The sequence below is a fragment of the Anoplopoma fimbria genome, chromosome 9 (assembly GCF_027596085.1).
Source record: "Anoplopoma fimbria isolate UVic2021 breed Golden Eagle Sablefish chromosome 9, Afim_UVic_2022, whole genome shotgun sequence".
Taxonomy (NCBI): Eukaryota; Metazoa; Chordata; class Actinopteri; order Perciformes; family Anoplopomatidae; genus Anoplopoma; species Anoplopoma fimbria.
The window spans coordinates 1,607,231-1,620,376 of NC_072457.1; the positions used below are offsets into that span (position 1 = coordinate 1,607,231).

The 13,146-nt window shown below is 37.7% G+C and overlaps 1 protein-coding gene across 1 annotated transcript; it reads left to right on the plus strand.

Moving 5' to 3' along the window:
• Positions 1-1,123: 1,123 nt before the first annotated feature.
• cyth4b (cytohesin 4b) lies at positions 1,124-12,662 on the plus strand. Its single transcript, XM_054603841.1, has 13 exons — positions 1,124-1,218; positions 3,552-3,634; positions 3,755-3,819; positions 4,630-4,696; positions 6,480-6,598; positions 6,715-6,795; positions 8,225-8,337; positions 8,545-8,693; positions 9,912-10,023; positions 10,417-10,493; positions 11,267-11,338; positions 11,433-11,587; positions 11,923-12,662. The coding sequence occupies exons 1-13, from the start codon at positions 1,200-1,202 to the stop codon at positions 12,002-12,004; spliced, it is 1,194 nt and encodes a 397-aa protein (XP_054459816.1). The 5' UTR covers positions 1,124-1,199; the 3' UTR covers positions 12,005-12,662.
• Positions 12,663-13,146: the final 484 nt, after the last annotated feature.

Below are 13,146 nucleotides of genomic sequence, written 5' to 3' on the forward strand. Positions count from 1 at the left end.
ACAAAAACTAATACTGGAATATGATTTCTTTATTTTTTAATGTGACAAAAGGGAAATTTGTAGAAATAATTCAGTATTACACAAACCACCACACTACTACTACTACTATACTGCTACACACCAAACGGTACAAACACACAAACTAAGAGTTTAGTTTAATTTGGTATAGTGGAATAAGTTAAATTTGTATCACAGAAATACCGCTTCTACTACAACTACTACTATAACACACATTTGTAGACTGGTTTGAATCTAATTTATGTAATTTAAGTTTGATTGTTGTTTGTAAAGTTACAGAAAATGGACAGAAATGACAAAAATAAGCCAAAGCACAACACAAACTCATCTCCACACACTCATGATCTTATAAATAACGATACCTGTGATATCCCTTTCTCACCACCAGATGGAACTTTAGCATAACTTTTCTTATTAATTATCACGTCCAGAACTCTGAGCATGTTCAGCAGGCGAGCTGCTACTTTAATCTTTTTATTTTAAGTAGAATAATGTTTCAGTTTTCAGGAATTTGTCAGATCACAAGAGAAACTATTTTACTGATAATACCTTATAATCACTGTCTTTCTAAATCCTTCGGTATCATGAAAATGTTCCAAGAGTAACTGAGTGTCCTAGATGTATTGAAAGATTTTTTATTTTTAAGTGCGGTTGTCTTTATATTTTCGTCATTTAGCAGATGTTCCGCATCAGTATCTAGAACACAGTTGCATGCAAAACAGCATGGTTAACCGCTCATGACCTTTGCTCCAAGCAAAGGATGGTACTGTAAAGTCAGAGTTAGAAGAACACAATGAGACAAGAAGGAACGACTTCTCATTTTCAAAATAAAAGCCTCATCCGTTGAAGCATCAAATGACCATTATGCTCCTGTCACAATCAACCTAACTTCAGTCCTGACCATGTTGTTGAGATCTTACACCCTTTGAAAATGATCCTAAAAAGGACCATATAACATTTCTTGACTGCTTCTCTTTGAGGGGGTTTATTTTGAAGGTCAGCTCTACTTTTCACTCCCTCTGTATGAAGTTGTGATGGATGGGGAAGAGGTGGGGTTTAGAAGAAGAAAAAAAAAGAACATATACTTCATTCAAGTGTTGCTGCTCTGAGTGGTGTGGTGGTCTTCACTGTTTGTAACTGCTTTGATATTGACAATTCTTGAAAAATTTCCTCGGATATAAATGACTGATTGCCAAATGGGTAAGACATGTTTTACTCTCTTTCTCTGTTTTTATAACTGGTTCTCATATTTCATATTTCTATTTTAGAAATCCTTGGTATTTTGTGTTCAAATTGAGGTCCAAAACAAGTGATTTAATAGTTTGAGCTGAGGCATAAGGCATTGTTTCATGACATTATGAACAGTGTTATTGTCTTTAATGTGTTTTAATATTACGAGGTATTTAACTACTCTGTCAACGCCAATGTACTTCAATTCATCTCCTCTCACTGTCAACTATCTAGCTTACAAACAGCTGTGGAACAGAAAGATATTAAGAATGAATTTCAGTCTTTTGTGTGCAACCGATCAGTTGCATAAATGTTGCACAATTGTCACAATCTGACACAATGCACATGGCGGACAGCTGAAATAGGGAAGAGGCAGTCACACTCAGAACTCACAGGACGTCCACACCGCTGATAATAATACAAAAACAGAAGTAGTTATCTTTAGTTGCACATCTAAACTCTCCGCCTTTAAAGTGTCAAGATATGTACTGTATCTCCACAGATATTTATTTAGGTTTTTTTGAATTTATTATTAAAGCTGAAATCTAAGTGATTTAAAGGGTGGATTGGATGTCAGCGTTATTGCACAAGGTGTGCAGAGGATGGGTGTGGATTTGGAAGTCCTGTGGTCAGATCATAAACGCAAAACAGATCTCTACAGGAAGTGCTACCTTTTTGTTAACTTTGTAGGCTAATATGAGTTGTTTCTCACTGAGGAAGCAATCTTTACCTCACATGCTGGTGTCTCTAACTGTTTGAAACTAATTCGAATCACCACAGCCTGAAAAAACACTCTGCTGTGTTAACTGTGAAATCTTTTATGCTGACGATAAGGCCATTTATATGACTTCTGTTTTTGTCTCATGGGAACCGCTCTCTGCTTGCTAAAGTTCAAATCAGCCTCCTAACTTTTCTTAAAGGTTGTTTTTCTACATGCAACACCTGATTAACTTTAAAAAAGAAAAGTAGTGAAAAGAGAGTTGTAAGAATTTTATGTGCATTCCCAACTGCTCTGGTCCAGTAGGAAACAAATGCATCGAGTTATCCAACCACAAGGGCATGACATTCTTATGTGTTGTGGTTTTTAAGCCAATCAAGAGAAACTCAATGGGGTTAATGAATATATAAGTAAAAGTATATTTAATTGAAATTTGTGCATCAGAAGGCAATGCTACTTTTACAAAGTTTTGCAGATGCTTGATTTTCATATAGCTACCCTGAAAACAAATGATAGCAAATAAGCATATAAATATAAAAAAAAAATCTACCTTTAAAAAGATGAAGAATAGGTCTGATATCAATTTTGAATATTTTGGATACAAAAAGGGGTATTTGGAAATCTGTGAGGAAAAAAGTTCAAATTCGGACAACAAAGTATGAAAAATCCAATAAAAAAGACATAATTATCTTAAATACTGTTGGTTGGATTGCTTTGAATTGTTTTTAAAGACAGAGAGAGAGAATATTAATTACATAATTTGTACGTTTATAAATAACATTCATTTTCTTTCTTTTTTTCAATTAAATGAATATGTGTGTATTTCGAGAAATCAACATTCCTATTATACATTTTAACGTACCGATTTATTTTAAATAAAGTTTTAGTGGCACACTAGACTATTCCAATGTGTCTTTTGGACCCGACCTGGAAAGACCTGTCCTACTAAGGAGGCATATTTGACTTGGAAGTGTAATTTGTCTCTCACATATGGCATTTGTTCGACACGTTGTGTAACTTCCAGTATATTTATTGAGCAATGCCTGGACTAAAACTTTATATTCAGAAATAGTCCCTCAACAGAACCTGGGAGCTTTGTTTGAATATGTATCCATGTATTTGCATTCTCTCTTTTTTCCAAGAAATGTAATCATGGTTATATTTAGCCGTGACCACACCACCTGTACCGCGTATCTTCCAGAGAAACCTCTCTTAGTTGTTCTGTGGTTATCTTTAAATATAGCCATGTATGTTGATTTATTCAAATGATTGTATCCTAGAAACGATCTATGAAGTGATAGAGCTCAGCTGATGCATGCATGGCTTTGCACATTTCCTCTGGTTAACAAAGAGTCTTTCAAAACTAAAGACACGTCATTAAAACTTCAATGTTCTTTAACCAAAATGACCTCCAGTGAGTTTCCACAAACATTCTGACCTCTGAAAGGAAGCCTGCAAAAGATTATTGAGCCATCAAAGTAGATTACATTTTAACCGAGTATCCGGATGTGATGGAAGTTGTGTGGCCTGAAATCTGAATCCCTGAGATCCTGTTTGACGTATTTCTTCCAATTTTTCCGGACAGTTTCCTCAGATTTTACAGCCGATGAGAAGATGGAGATTGAGAGCATCAAGACGTATAAGGAAGACCTTCTGGATGATATCCAGGTACAAACACACAGAAAATACATGGTACCTAAAAAATGTTTTAATGTAAAGATGTGGAAAATGTCCTGCTCTTAATATTGAGGAAACAAATATTAAAGACTTCTCTTTCATCCTGTCCAGAAATTAAAGATGGAGATAGACAACATCATGGCGGATGTTCTCAGCTTCGAGTCTGCAGAGGAAAAGTGAGTTTTACTCGGGGGAAAATCCCCAAACCAACCTTTTTTTAGAACTCCCACTCAATGCTCCTACATAACTTTTCAATGTCACGCATGTTTCAGTTTCACAGTTGCTTTTCAACAACTTTCACCCAACTCCAGGTTATCTTGTTCTCAATGTACTTACTCGTGAAGGATTTAGAGATTTTGTTCTATTTTGCTTCCATAACATGTCTTCTTTCAGACCATTGGAAAGAAAACATTTATTTTACCACTTTGTCTATCTGCGTCTGTAGATTTCTCCTAAATTCGCTAAAAGTTACCATTATTTACATATTTAATCATAGTATTTCAGAAAACTTGAAACTTTTTTATAATCATAACTAATTATTTAATAAAAATAATTAAACAAATTTACCCTATTCACCTGTAGTGTATTGAAATGTATGTAAGCCAGAAAATCTCCACTTCAGTAGCACTTTTTAGGTTTTTACAGGATCCAACAAATGAATCTGTATAATTCTTATGTCAACAATAAAATGTTTGTATTTAAAGAAAAACGCAGAGACTTATTTCGAAAACCTCAATATAATGCTGTAGCTTTTAATACAGACATAAAATATAGATAGGAGAAAGGACATTGTTTGCCTGAGGCTGGTGGTAAATAAGTTACTTAATGACTAAATAAACAATTAGCATGGTAACTAAGGAATGCAATGTGAAGCACAATGTAGGTTATGATTAAAGTTCAGAGCAATCAGAAGACTTTTGCAGACAAATCATTAGGTTTTGAGGAAAATTCAGAATAATGTTTCTTTTATGTTGCTTTTCCTGCAGCAAGACCACGGAGAAGAGCAAACAGTTCTCAAATGGGAAGAAGAAATTCAACATGGACCCCAAAAAGGTGAGCTCAGAAGTGTGTGAACGTGAAACGCTTGGTGAGAAGTGTCTTCTTGCTACTCTTAAGCTTTATCAACTAAACACCTTGTTGCTGTGTGGACTTCCTCTTACTTAACCGCACTGGAGCTGCAGTGAGTCCGATGCAGGGCCACACAGCACAGTTTCTGTGGTTGTTTTCAGTAACACGTCAAACAAACAAATACAAAGTAAAAGCATTGCCATTTATGTTGCTTACTGGAATAAGTCTTCTGAATAAGTCTTCTGTTTGTGGTGTTGACTGTAAGACCTGACATGAAGTTCAGATTTATAGATCAAGATTTCAGGGAAATAAAACGCTTTCTGACTAACATGAAAGCATGATATGGAAGAGAGATGTGTTCATTCAGAACTCTAAACATAAACTCTTTCATATCTGGTTTTGTTCTGTTACATTCTGTTTCTGTGCTTGTGTGGTTTGTTTTTAGTTTTTAGTTCAATAATATGGGTCTACATTTTTAGGAAAGAATCAGATACCACATAGACCATGAAAAACACGACCACATTCCACCCATCCTGTGACCACCTGTTGCTTTTAGAATTTATTGAAGATATTATTGATTATGTGCAAAGCCCTGAGAGGCCTTGCCCCAAGTTATCTATAATATATCTTATCCTCGGATAAGATAAGATAAGAAAAGATAAGATAATCCTGTATTAGTCCCCACAGCAGGGAACTTTGCAGGATTACAGCAGCAGAGAGGACAGCGCAAAAGAACAAGAGACATAAGGGAAAAACATAACTAATCACAAAGTAAAGGTATAATAAATAATTAAAAATCAACCTTAAATATGATATAATCGGACTAAATGGTTGTTTGTATTGCACAGTGGATACATTGGAATTGATATTGCAACGAATGCATTGGTCCTTGTTGTTCAAAGATTCTTCCACAAAGGTGACTTTGCATTCAGGGCCTGAGGAGATCAGGGCTGCAAACTATGACTGTTTATTTAAATCACCTTTAAAAATCAGAATCGATAGAATATGTTTTTGTGATTTTTATTACATTTAGTTTTAAGCTCATTTCATTCTCTTTTGGTTTTTATTGTATTCTTTTTTATTGTGAAGCACTTTGTAACTGTGTTTGAAAGGTGCTTTACAAATGAAGTGTATTATTATTATTATTATTATTATTATTATTATTATTATAACAAACAGCAATTTGTGTAAAATGATCTTTCATGTCTTTATACTGCAGATGTGTCTGCTACTTTTAGAGATCATTCTCGTGTTTTGTTCAGTTTTTTATTTCCATAACAAATATATTTTTAATCATCCTTTTCCTCTCCAACCCCTCTGACGGAGGAGAAAGAGGAAGAGAAATTGGTTTTAAGGAATTAGGATTAGAGAAGCTGCCAGCTTGCACGGTCGTACCTACCGGAGATGAGATCATTATGAAACTAAACACATTTAACCACCAGCAAAGTAGGCTGTGTGTGTGTGTGTGTGTGTGTGTGTGTGTGTGTGTGTGTGTGTGTGTGTGTGTGTGTGTGTGTGTGTGTGTGTGTGTGGGTGTTTAAAGCACTATGTCATAAACTAAAAGTGCAACTTACTTGTGCAAGTTTAGCCGTAGGTGCAATCAAATTAAACAGAAGATAACGTGGAAGGAGATATGTAAACCTCCAGTTAACTAACATCTTTGTGTTTGTTGGTGTGTGTGTTTGTGTTTGTGTGTGTGTGTGTGTGTGTGTGTGTGTGTGTGTGTGTGTGTGTGTGTGTGTGTGTGTGTGTGTGTGTTTGCATGCAGGGTATCAATTACCTGGTGGAGAATAAGCTGCTGGATAGAAGCGCTCAGTCCATCGCTGAGTTCCTCTACAAGGAGGAGGGACTGAACAAAACAGCCATTGGAGAATTTCTCGGAGAAAGGTGAGGAAGAGGAGGATGATGGATGAAAGAATAGAAAATAGTTAATGAGCGGAGATGAAGAAATACAGAAAGTGGATACCTTCCTCTGTTCATGTGTCCCCTCATCTGTCCCATAGAGAGGAGCTCCACCTCCAGACCCTGAAGGCGTTTGTGGAGCTGCACGAGTTCTCCGACCTCAACCTGGTCCAGGCCCTCAGGTCAGATCCCTCTCATCTTCACTCCTGTCTCATCTACCCTGACTCTTCGTCATCATCATCATTAACAGAGTTAACAGAAACACTTACATGTAAACCTCCCATCAAAAATCACTCACTTAGAGGGTTAAAGAAAAATACTATAAGAGGGAACAAGAGAAATGGTAGATGGCAATATGCAAATACATATAAAGTCACAAGGGTCACTAAACTGAGAACACTTAGGTTCATCTTGTCTATCAATTATTAAGGAATACATTTAAGATTTCACAACTTCAACAAAACTACGTAGACAGTGAAGCTTTTATTGAACAGATTTTAAGGTGTGAAATTGTGACCATCTTTAAATCCATCTGAAATTGACTTTTCGCCCTTATCCCTACGTTTACACGCATCCGTGCATACTCCGATTAACGACCAAAGCTCGTACTATTTTGCTACTTTGTGTCAAAATAAGGTTTTAAGTTTAGCCCCAAAGCGAACACAGTCTCTCTTTTTTCATTCATTTCTCCAACTTCTTGAAAACGTTGGTGTTGCATTGGGCTATAGGCGCATATATCTGTATAAACACACATTTCTGCAAACCACAGGATGCTTTGAATGTCGGCGTTTTTTCAACCAAAAGATATGTTTCATATCATCTTTGAAATTGTGAAACGATGTGGTTTGGTTTAGGCAAAAAAACCCTCCTTGGTTAAAATAAGAAAAGAAAAAAAGATCATGGTGTGTGTTAAAATAAAAAGGGAACAACAGAACAGAACTGCCAGAACCTCTCCAGCATAAATAAATAACAACTATCTGTATTAGCTGCTCATATGCTTTGTATGTAAAGTTTTGATTTGCAGAATAACTAGTAACGAAAGCTGTCAAATCAACACACTGAACGCTCTACGTACCGTTCTAGCGTCAGGTTTGCCCTCTCATGACTGTATAAACTATGACGGCGGGGAAGAAGGAAGTCATGTGAAGTAGTAGTGAGAAAGTCCAGCGAGGGAGGAGGCCAGGGCAGAACAAACAAACACAGGACTGTCACCCAGGAGGCCGCTGTTCATGTCACATGTGAAACCAAAACTCCTGACTTATTTCAACTTTTGTCACTTTAGTAACATTACAAACATACTTACTTTAACCCAAACCATGATCTTTTACTCCTGAGCTTCACATGACTGGAAAGACGAGGAAGGAGAGTCACTAACCATTGCTGCTATCTAATATAGGATAATGAATTAACACTTCAAATCCTGTGTTTGTATGCTTGAGAGAAAATGTTAGCATTATCACATTAAGACATGCTAATACTATTTGTCATGCTCGTCAACGCTCACACACACTCTCCAGATGTGGAGGTGCATCTGCAGTTCAAAAACCTTAATAAATAAACCTGTTCATGTTACAAACAGAGGGTAATGTTACTGTGGTGTTTATGCGACAGACAGTTTCTGTGGAGTTTCCGTCTGCCCGGTGAAGCCCAGAAGATCGACCGCATGATGGAGGCCTTCGCCACGCGCTACTGTGACTGCAACACTCATGTCTTCCAGTCGACTGGTGAGCTTCGCTGAATATAGATCTGTCCACTTCCTCTCTGGGCTGCATTTGTGTGTTTGTGAAAACATGTGTGTTCTTTTTTTCCTGTCCAAGTCTGTCTCTCTTCACCGATTCTGTATTAATGTAAACTTCATGTCTTCTACATTATGAACATTATGTTGCTGTCTTTAATGCTTTGTGTGTGTGCGTCCTCCTCTGTAACACCAGACACGTGCTACATCCTGTCCTTTGCCATCATCATGCTCAACACCAGCCTTCACAACCCCAACGTGAAGGACAAGACCACTCTGGAGCGTTTCATCTCCATGAACAGAGGCATCAACAACGGAGAGGATCTACCTAATGACCTGCTCTCGGTGAGAAACACTGGCCAATGACAGGAATCCATTTTTGTTTTACACAACTTGGTGCAAGGTCCACTGTGTTTTATCTTTCAAGTCTGTCTCAAACAAAATCAGGTGCACACATGTCAACCCAGTCGCCAGGAAAAGTGTTGGCATTGTACATTTCTGCAAACCACGGACACATGAAATGTCGACATTTCTGAACCCAAAAGGTGTTTCATATCATGCTTCTGGAAACACAAAATGACACGTAGTTATTGTTGTGAAAAGATTGGTTAGTTTTTGACAAAAAAGGAAATTCCAACCAGCCTTTCTTACATAACATTACTTAAAGTTAACCCACCATTTACTTTTGGTTTCACACAAGAAAGAAACAGGGGTTTTCTGGGTGAAAGTCCTGTGTTTGTTTGACTCATGTGCCAACTGCCCCCCCCTCAATGACGGTCTATATACTACGTCACCTGCTCTGACCGTTTGCAAAAATGTCGAGAATCAACGTATCCGTGGTTTGCAGAAATGTGCAACGCCAACATTTTTTCGGCTGAAAATATACATGGAAACAGGGTTTGCATGCAGTAATCATTACTCGTGCTCAAAGCTCTTCCCGAGCGTAGAATACAGCAGAAAAGAAGAAGTGACTACAAAAAGACATGCCATACGGATTACTCTTTGTAGGAGGTCAGAGCCTGATATGAAAATGAGAAGAAAAACATAAAATTGATCAAAAGATGAATGTTAAACAATGTAATACCCTTTGTTACTTTCTCTTCTTGAAAAAATGATTCCACTATCTCACAATCACCACATCATCTGGAACAGAAACTCACAGACTTGACCACATTCAGGTAGTTCTCAGGCCCAATTTCCACCTTGAGATCAGACACAATGAAAGTCAGTCTGCAGGAGGTGGCTTTAATGAAACATTTGTGGGCTGGTGGTACATTAAAGATGAAAGAACAACTCATTCAATGTTACTCATACCTGAAACACACACTTGTGTTTGTGCATCAGTGTCTCAATTTGAGTGAATGGAACAATATGTAAATGATGACTGCTGTATTTTAGCTGGCAATTTGTACCCCCATTGTTTGGACCTGTTTAGATTTCTGCATCTTATTTCCGCTTTGATTTCCCTTTGATTGGTGTTCAGGCTTTAGCTCGCAATTCGTGTTCAGCAGATGGTACAAGACATTCAATTTGTAACTATTAATCTTACCTATTTCTTCTCAGAAACTGTACGAGAGCATTCGCAACGAGCCTTTCAAAATCCCAGAGGATGATGGGAATGATCTGACTCACACCTTCTTCAACCCTGACAGAGAAGGCTGGCTCCTCAAACTTGGTAAAATACATCTTCAAAGTAGTCTGTCTGCATGAGTAATTATGAATAATTAGGTTTGTTTTAACACAGCTTATCACAAAATATTTAAACCACAACAAGAGGGCATTTAAGTGTTACTGTGATACATTATATCTAACTAAGCTGCAACAAAACATTAAAAACAGGAAAGTGAAGAGGACGCAGTCAGAAAATGACCCAACAATGTAGAATACCTTCATGTGTTTGCAAGAAAACCACTGGTGTTGCACAAGTTTGACTTCAAACAGATGACGTCAATAATGCGTCTTTTGGTCAGCTTGTTGTAAAGTTACACAAACTTCTATCAGTTGCTACTGACAACTGACAGCACAGCAAATAAGGTGTTTATTTTGTGCTTTTTTCTCTGTATTTCAGGAGGTCGGGTTAAGACGTGGAAGAGGCGATGGTTCATCCTGACTGACAACTGCCTCTACTACTTTGAGTTCACCACTGTAAGCCTCCCACACTGCTCACTTTCAGCCACTTTGACATGCAGTTTATCTGAAAGTCCTTCCGACAGACTGTCCTTAATCTCTTCTACTCCACCCCCTCTTTCATACACAATTGTTGTCTTTTTTAGGGGGGAGGGGGGCAGAGGATCTTTAGGGGGAGATAGCAGGTTAACAACAGATGCCACATAGATGTAGTATACATCATCTGAAAGCTGGGAACCTGCATCTGAGATGCAGCTCAACAATGTGTGTCAAGTTGTTGTCGTCATAAATCATGATTTAAACATCCATTTAAACATTTTAATAAGTTGTGAATGTATAAAAGAACTTAAAACATCATGATGGAAGTATATCATGGCCATCCCCTTTTATGTCTCTTAAGATGTTGCAGCAATTTTGGGTTGATACCATTTCTTACAGATTTGGTGCTAAATTTAATAATTTGAGTTGATCGAAATGATCAAAAATTCCCCCAAAATACAACATTTTGACCTTGAGGAAGGCAGTGATTTGGTATCTACAACTTTTGACATTTCAAGATTTAAGGCAAAGCCAAATTACAAGTGACTTTTTTCATCTTAAAAGTTGACCAGCATATCTCAGATTCATCCATATTTCTTTATCAGTGTAGAGTTTGTTATGGCCGTTACTATCAAAATGAGCCGACTCTCCAAATCTTCTTTTTGTGACACCAAATACATTTTACTCTCCTTCATGCCCTGCTGATGGATACATCACCTGACTCACTCCGTCTCTTTTTAATCTCTCTGCAGGATAAAGAGCCCCGAGGCATCATCCCTCTAGAGAACCTCTGTGTGAGGGAAGTGCCATATCCTCGCAAACCGGTACGATACCGTCAGCTGTGTTTACACTCTAAATTAGGTCAATAGATTTTGGATTTATAGATTAATCTTTGCATATATATCTGGTGTCGTCTAGTACTGTCTGGAGCTGTACAACCCCAACAGTCGAGGGCAGAAGATCAAAGCGTGTAAAACAGAGACAGACGGTAGAGTGGTGGAGGGGAAGCACCAGTCCTACACCATCTGTGCTGCCAGCGCAGAGGAGAGGGACTCCTGGATCGAGGCCATCAGGTCAGAACACACACACATTATATAGATATAGATACAACCAGACACAACCAGTAACAATGCATGCAAGCGTCCCCATAGTCCTGTTTGTTTGTATTACTATACTATTAAGTAGGTCCTAAACATTTTTACAACTAACCTTTAAAAGTAACTCTCCACTAAATCAACCTACATTTTCTTTTTGTTGTGAGGCAAAACGTCCTCACAATGCGGAAGTGTCCTCACTAGAATGGTTTTCATCTGGTCCTCAAGAAGATAGCAATACAAACACACACACATACATACTAACAAAGCTGCCTTGGCCTCTCTATAATGACGCTCTTCTTTACTTCAAACAGAGCGAGTATCACCAAGGATCCGTTCTACGACTTGGTCTCGGTCCGTAAGAAGAAGGTGATAAACCAAGCTCCTCAGGACTGAGCGGTCCGTCGCCCCCTATGGACATTTATAATACTGCACCACAGTGGTGCTTAAGTTGTATTTAACAACCCACAACACAAACTGAGCAAGGACACTGGAGGCTTGACACTGATGGAGGTCATCTAGGCTAAAAGAGAGACTTCTCTTTCCACTTCTCTTTTTACAAGCTGAGCTAAACAGTGTCAAAGGTGAAACATTGACTCATTTCTGTTGCTCACTCTGTCAGCGCAACAAGCCACAAGACTTTGTCGATATATCCTCTGCGAAGTTGATATCTGCCTGCTCCACAAGATTTTGTTTCCAGGTTCAGGAAGATAAATTAAGCATTTGTGACGTCCCAGTAGATCTACTGTACGCTACAAAAAGAGAAGATGTTACTTAGCTTCCTATCAGTTTTCATAAAGGTAAAAGGCGTGAAAATAGAGCTCTACATGATACGCTTCTGTTCCGGTTAGGTGTCATTTGAGGGCGGTTGCTCATGCTTCATTTTGTAAATACAGAAACATTTTATCATGTTAAATCATTCTTTTGATTTTATTGCACTGTGTACGCTGTACTTTATGTGACAGAAACTTTTTAGTTCTACCTTATGTTGTGTGAGTTTGTTATGTTCTCTTGAATTATTTAATAAAAAGTATTCTACTGCTTGTTGACATCTGAGACTGGATCTTGTTTTTGGTTTAAGGCACACATTGACAGCTGTGTTTCTGGTTGAACGCTTTCTGAAACCATCCGACCACACCTTGCTTTCTTATATTTGTGTGTGTGTGTGTGTGTGTGTGTGTGTGTGTGTGTGTGTGTGTGTGTGTGTGTGTGTGTGTGTGTGTGTGCGTGCGTGCGTGTTTATATGCACAAGTGCTCCGTTAAGGCTGAAACACCTAAACCACCTTTGTGGTTCAGAACCATCATTTTATAATTTTTAAAGGATTGAAAAGCTTCACCTGGCTTTAAACATATTGTTATTGATGTTGTACTGAAAAGATGTGATGGTTTAAACATGAATATGATTGGATATATATATATATATATATATATATATATATATATATATATATATATATACACCCAGTGTTGAGTTAGACATCTATTTACCAAAAAAACGAGGAGACAAAAAATACAAACTTTGAAAAAACCTGTCTCGA

What these genes read in the sequence shown, in the direction of transcription:
- cyth4b (XM_054603841.1), top strand. An exon ending in TCAACATGGACCCCAAAAAG is followed by an intron (nt 4,697 to 6,479) that starts GTGAGCTCAGAA and finishes GTTTGCATGCAG; the next exon opens with GGTATCAATTACCTGGTGGA. An exon ending in TCCTGGATCGAGGCCATCAG is followed by an intron (nt 11,588 to 11,922) that starts GTCAGAACACAC and finishes TACTTCAAACAG; the next exon opens with AGCGAGTATCACCAAGGATC.